The following is a 6191-nucleotide window of genomic DNA, read 5'->3' on the forward strand; positions in this document are numbered from 1 at the left end:
CATATATCTTTTGAGAACTTAAGTCGGTTGTATCCCATGATGTTTAAGGGAGTGGACAAAAGTAGACTTGTATGTGATGCATGTGAACTTGGCAAACATACTAGATCTACCTATAGTTGGTCTTCGTAGTTGTGAACCGTTTATTCTAATACATTCAGATGTTTGGGGTCCTTGTTCAGTCACTTCTGTGAATGGTGCAAAGTGGTACGTCACTTTTATTGATTGTTACACTCGTATGACTTGGATCTATATAATTAAGCATAAAAATGAGGTGTTAAAGTGCTTTCAAGACTTTCATAAACTGGTTGCAAATCAGTTTGATGCAAGAATTCAGGTTATCTGGACTAACAATGGAACATAGTATGTGAATAATGAATTTAGATCATATCTGTCAGGTCAAGGAATCATTCACCAAACAACTTGTCCTGGAATTCCACCTCAGAATGGTGTAGCACAGAGGAAAAATCGTCATTTGTTGGAAGTAGCAAGATCTCTCATGTTTCAGATGAATGTGCCTAAGTATCTGTGGAGTGAGGCAGTAATGACGGCCACATACCTCATCAACCGGATGCCCTCAAGAATACTTAATATGAAATCACCTGCAGAACTTCTATTGGGAAAGTGTGACTTTCGTGTTCCACCCAAGGTCTTTGGTTGTGTCTGTTTTGTCAAAGATCATCGACCTATGGTGAGCAAGTTGGATCCTCAAGCAATCAAGTGCATTTTGTGGGATATTCATCTACTCAGAAAGGATACAAGTGTTGGGACCCTATTGGTAAGAGATTGTTAGTGAGTATGGATGTAACATTTCGTGAGGAAGACCCATACTATAGAAAGAAAGTTGATCCATATCAAATTCTGGAGGACTTCTCTCCGGTCAATGGAGGGGACCGTAGAGAGGGGGAGGATGACAGTGGTCGAGGTGGTGATGAGGCTAGTGGAGCTTTAGGAGGGGTCATTGTTGGAGGTATGATTGCACCAGAAGTGGAGAAAAGGATAACTACGCAGATATTGAGTGATGATGAAAGTAGTGGGGATCATGGTGATCCTACTATTGATATTCAGGAGGAGACAGAGGATGATGAGGCAGTGATTGTTGGGTCGATCCCATGTCCTATGGTAGGGAAGTTGAATGAGAAACATGGGGAGCAACATGATTGTTCCATTGGGGCAAAGGTGAATGACAAACAGGGGGAGCAACCTATAGTATACTATCGAAAGCGGACGAAGAAGCAGGGGGAGCAACCACAACCTGGATGTGTTGAAGCTCCAGTCCCATATCTCTCTTCAGACTCCTCTCTAGACCCAGCTGGTAATGTCTCTCCAATCCATATTTCTCCCATTCATGAACATGAAGAATTACCTCTTGCGCAAAGAAGAGTTTCTAGAGTAAATGCTGGGAAACCTCCTTCTCGTTATTGTTATGAACATGACACTGCTAAGTATGTCTCATACTCTAGTGTCTCTCCTGCATATAGAACTTTCATTGCATCTCTACAAACAATATCTATTCTGAAGGATTGGAGGTGTGCCAAACAGGATCCAAAGTGAAGGATGCCATGAAGGAAGAGCCGCTTGCCCTGCAGAAGAACAAGACATGGGAACTTGTTCACCTTCCTGAAGGAAAGAAGGCGGTGGGGTGCAAGTGGGTCTTCACAGTAAAGCAGACTCCTGAAGGAAAGATTGACGGGTACAAAGCAAGACCGATGGCGAAGGGATATAGTCAGACATATGGGATCGACTATGATGAGACCTTTGCACCTGTGACAAAAATGGGCACAGTGAGGACCTTAACCTCATGTGCGGCCAACTTTGGTTGGCCTCTTCATCAACTGGATGTGAAGAATGAATTTCTTCATGGTGATCTGAAGGAAGAGGTCTATATGGAAATCCCACCTGGATTTGCAAATAAACAGACTATTGGAAAAGTGCGTAGACTTAAGAAGTCGCTCTATGGCCTAAAGCAGTCACCACGTGCGTGGTTTGATAGATTCAGGCGAGTTGTGTGTGATATGGGTTATCATCAATGCAATGGAGATCACACAGTCTTCTACAAACATCAGGGCTCGTGTATCACTATTCTAGCGATTTATGTTGATGATATAGTGATCACTGGAGATGATGCGAAGGAGATCAAGAAACAGAAGGAAAGGCTAAGTAGAGCCTTTGAGGTAAAGGACCTTGGACCACTCCGATACTTCCTTGGGATTGAGATAGCTAGATCACCTTAGGGAATTATTCTCTCCCAAAGAAAGTATGTCCTCGACCTTTTGTCAGAGACAAGAATGCTTAGGTGTCGCCCATGTGGTTCACCCATTGATAGGAATCACCAAACTTGTGCTGAGTCAGGTGACCCTATAGATCGGGAAAGATATCAGAGGGTAGTTGGTCGTTTGATATATCTTTGTCATACAAGGCCTGACATTGCTTATGCAGTAAGTGTGGTGAGTAGGTATATGCATGATCCTAGAACTGGGCATATGAAGATAGTTTATCAAATCCTGAGATACCTGAAGGGAACCCCTGGCAAGGGATTGTGGTTTAGACCAAATCAACATATGAATTTGGATGGGTATTGTGATGCGGACTGGGCGAGCAGTAGGGATGATCGGAGATCCACTTCTGGATATTGTGTATTTGTGGGAGGTAATCTGGTTTCATGGAGAAGCAAGAAGCAAGTTGTGGTATCTCGATCCACTGCAGAGGCTGAACACAGAGCAATGGCTCTAGCAGTTTGTGAAATGATATGGTTGAAGAGTCTCTTGAAGGAGCTTCAAGTGTTGAAGAATGAGACAATGTTGCTCCATTGTGACAATGTGGCAGCAATCAACATAGCAAATAATCCAGTTCAGTTTGATCGCATGAAGCATGTGAAGATTGATAAGTTCTTCATCAAAGAGAAGATTGATAGTGGGGCTTTGAAGTTGAAGTATGTCAAATCTCGTAATCAAGTAGCGGATAGTCTCACAAAAGGTTTAGGTCCTAAGGATAATGAGTTGGCATGTAACAAGATGGAAATGTTAAATATATTTAGCCCATCTTGAGGGGGAGTGTTGGTGTATTATGAACAAGTTGAAGTGTCTATTTGTAAAGTGGTAAAGTATAATGGAAAAGAGTGAGGGTGCTGTGTGAGATTAACACACACCAGAAAATTCAACAATATTGCATAAAGAGAGCAGGATATATAGCAAATTATTAGCTCATCATTTCTCGTCCACCGAGATGATTCAAGATTCAATACTGGTTCCGAATAGCAAGAGGTTGCATCAATAACACTGATTTCATAATGGGGCGTTTGGATCCCTTCATTTTAGAGGATTTGGAATTCACTCAATAAAATAACTTATATAGTTTGGAATTTGACATTCCACCACTTTCCAAAGTTCAGATATAAGCCTATCTCAAATTCTTGAGTTGGAGAATGAGAAATGATTTTTATGTATTAGTAGAATTTGTTTCTACTCTGTAAGTTACATGACACTCTCCGTCACACCCATCTATAGTAAAAATATAGCACATAAATATCTCCGACATTTTGCTAATAATAGTATACAAATATATTTTGCATAAAATCAAATTAGCTTAATTGATATACGTCTAAATTACTATTATTATATAATAGAATTCAATTCCAGATCCAAACGAGGTGTTTCGTCGGCAAATGTGGATTAATGTGGTTGCCCATGCTAGATAGAGGTAAGGCAGGCATTCAGGCTTCAGACATGGTAGCCCGTGACGGTAAAACCTCTACCGACGATCTCACCGAGGCAGAACCACGCATACAACTCGATGCCAAACATCGCCGCAACACTAGCATCCTCAATCTTCAGACGGCTTCCGTTCTTCCACAGAAGCTTCGCACCATCAACCTCTTTCCAGAACGACTCGTAACGACCGGGAAGGCTGCAAGAAACACATAATCCGGTGTTAAAATTTCTGACGAGAATGTGTTTTAACAGACAGGCAATTTATACAGCAGTAATTTCCTACGCAGACAAAACACCATGCATGTTGCGCTAAATAAAACAACCAAAAGCATACAAAAATCTTCAATTAGTTAAGCAGATGTAATTCAAACAAGAGGAAATAAGCATGAATACATGATTGATCAATCTCAATGTGGTGTAAAAGACACGAGCCATCCAAACATCGCCTATTTGGACAGCTCCATCAATAAAAATGTGAGTTTGGATCTGAGATTCACCGTGGACAAGCCCCATTAGGGCTTGTTCGTTTCATCCCTAATCTATGAGAATTGAGGGGGATTGGAGTGAATTGAGGAGGATTTTGACTTGTAGGGGATTCAATCCCTCTTAATCCCCATGGGTTTGATAAAAACGAACAGGGCCTAGAGGGTTTGAGATCCATCGTGGGAACTGTTTGGCTAAGCTTCAGATCCAGTAAAGAGCAATTTTGGTGGAATAGCTTCTTCCACCCTTGACTTCTTCCGTCTGGCAGTCACTAGGAGAGGAAGAAAAAAGGGCGCACGGCGCACGGTAGGGGGCTCATGCAGGCACCAAGGGAAGGGAACCTGGGCAGCACGACACGACTCGACCTCTTGGTATATACCCTGCAAAGGTGTACCCTCCAACAGTTCAATGCAATTCTAGTTACTTGATAATTTCAGTAATCCACACAGATTCTGCAGCAAATGCATTCACTCAAGGTTGCGTTGACACAAGCATCATGAACAACCTAGTAGGTGCCCAGGGTTGCAGCTAAAGTGACAAAATCAAACCACAGAGACATGATTCATCCAAACCCATATATCCAAAGTCTTCCTCCATGCTTACTGTGATGGCAATATGCAAATTGTGACCTCACGGAATAGGATACACAGTAGTTAAACCGCCTGAATCATAAGGATATCGCCAGCTTATCTATCCTTTGTGAACAGTACAATCTACCCAGGCACATCCCAAGGATTAGGGCTACAGTGGTAAGTCAGCACATCCCAAGGATTAGGTGGATCGTGGAATTCCTGATTGTCTAGCCAGCACTACACAATTATATAATGCCATCAAACGAGCATGGTGCTTGCATTGGAACTCAGACAATCATACCCAACACATATATGCGCCCTCGCACCTCAGGAGCAGGTTGCTAAGCTACCACACCCTAAAGTAACAACATCAGAATCCATCATGACGCCCAAATCTCCCACTTACAAGCTGACAATTTGATAAACTGAGGTTCGCATGAGTACTCGCCCGAACTCTACCCAGGCACCCAGCGTATCCTCGTCCTCTGTCCTATCAGAGTTGGTGGCGCGAGGACGAGAAGGAGCACTCACCTAGCGAGTCGGGTGTAGAAGAGCTGCTTGGAGAGGTCCTTGCACTTGTCAATGGTGGGAGGGTCGACGACATAGTGTTTGTTCTTCTCCATGAGCGTCTTGTGGTACGAGCATCCGTGCTTGGCCACGTGGACTGCAGCTGCGCCAGCTTTGACCCCAGCGGCGCCATGGAATGCGCCGCCGCCAACGCTGTTCACGGTTCGGAACGGGGCAATGCGGGCCAGAAGAAAATTATGAAGGGGAAGAGAAAAATCAGGTGTACGGAAAACGTGGATTCGAGGATGATGTGACGACTTCTTTCAGTTTACCTTCTGATTGTGGTCGGTGGTTTGGACGAAAGGGATGGAGAGATCCGAGGTGAGAGCACGAGTTGGAAATTGGGGGAGGCGGCTGCCTCGCTGAGAAGGGACGGGAAGGGGACGTCACCCGGGGACACGGTTGTATATATAGTTCATCAAATAGGTCGGGTTGTATGGGACGACACAAGATACGATTATTTTGGTATGACACGGCACGAGGCCGGTTATTGGTCATGTTTGGACTTAGGTAAAAGCTCATTGAGCATCATGAGTACGACCTATTTACTGTTGTCCTATTTAACACGATGCTAAGTACGAATAGCCCATTAAATCGAGCATGGGCCAACATGACTCGTTTATGGTTCAATCTTACTTGTCCTAGTCTAACCCACCATATATATATGACCACCTCGATCCCCACTTTCAAGCTATTTTTTAAGTTCTGTTACAAAAAATAAGAAAAATAAGCAATAAAAATAGGAAAACATAAGATATTTTCGAGCTTTATTATAAGGTGGACCTTAGACCGTTCGGCACGTAAGCATGATAGCCTTACATAACCCGTTTAAAACTAGTCGGGTCATGCTTAGACTCATACT

At 43.2% G+C, this 6191-nt stretch overlaps 1 protein-coding gene across 1 annotated transcript; it reads right to left on the reverse strand.

Moving 5' to 3' along the window:
- Nucleotides 1-3649: 3649 nt before the first annotated feature.
- On the reverse strand, nucleotides 3650-5708 carry LOC100282853 (uncharacterized). The gene is made up of 3 exons (NM_001155759.2): nucleotides 5602-5708; nucleotides 5294-5482; nucleotides 3650-3903 (listed from the first exon to the last, which is right to left on the reverse strand). Exons 2-3 carry the CDS (start codon nucleotides 5383-5385, stop codon nucleotides 3717-3719), a joined length of 279 nt encoding a protein of 92 aa, NP_001149231.2. The 5' UTR covers nucleotides 5386-5482; nucleotides 5602-5708; the 3' UTR covers nucleotides 3650-3716.
- Between the last annotated feature and the right edge of the window lie 483 nt (nucleotides 5709-6191).

Source organism: Zea mays, chromosome 3 (genome assembly GCF_902167145.1).
Source record: "Zea mays cultivar B73 chromosome 3, Zm-B73-REFERENCE-NAM-5.0, whole genome shotgun sequence".
Taxonomy (NCBI): Eukaryota; Viridiplantae; Streptophyta; class Magnoliopsida; order Poales; family Poaceae; genus Zea; species Zea mays.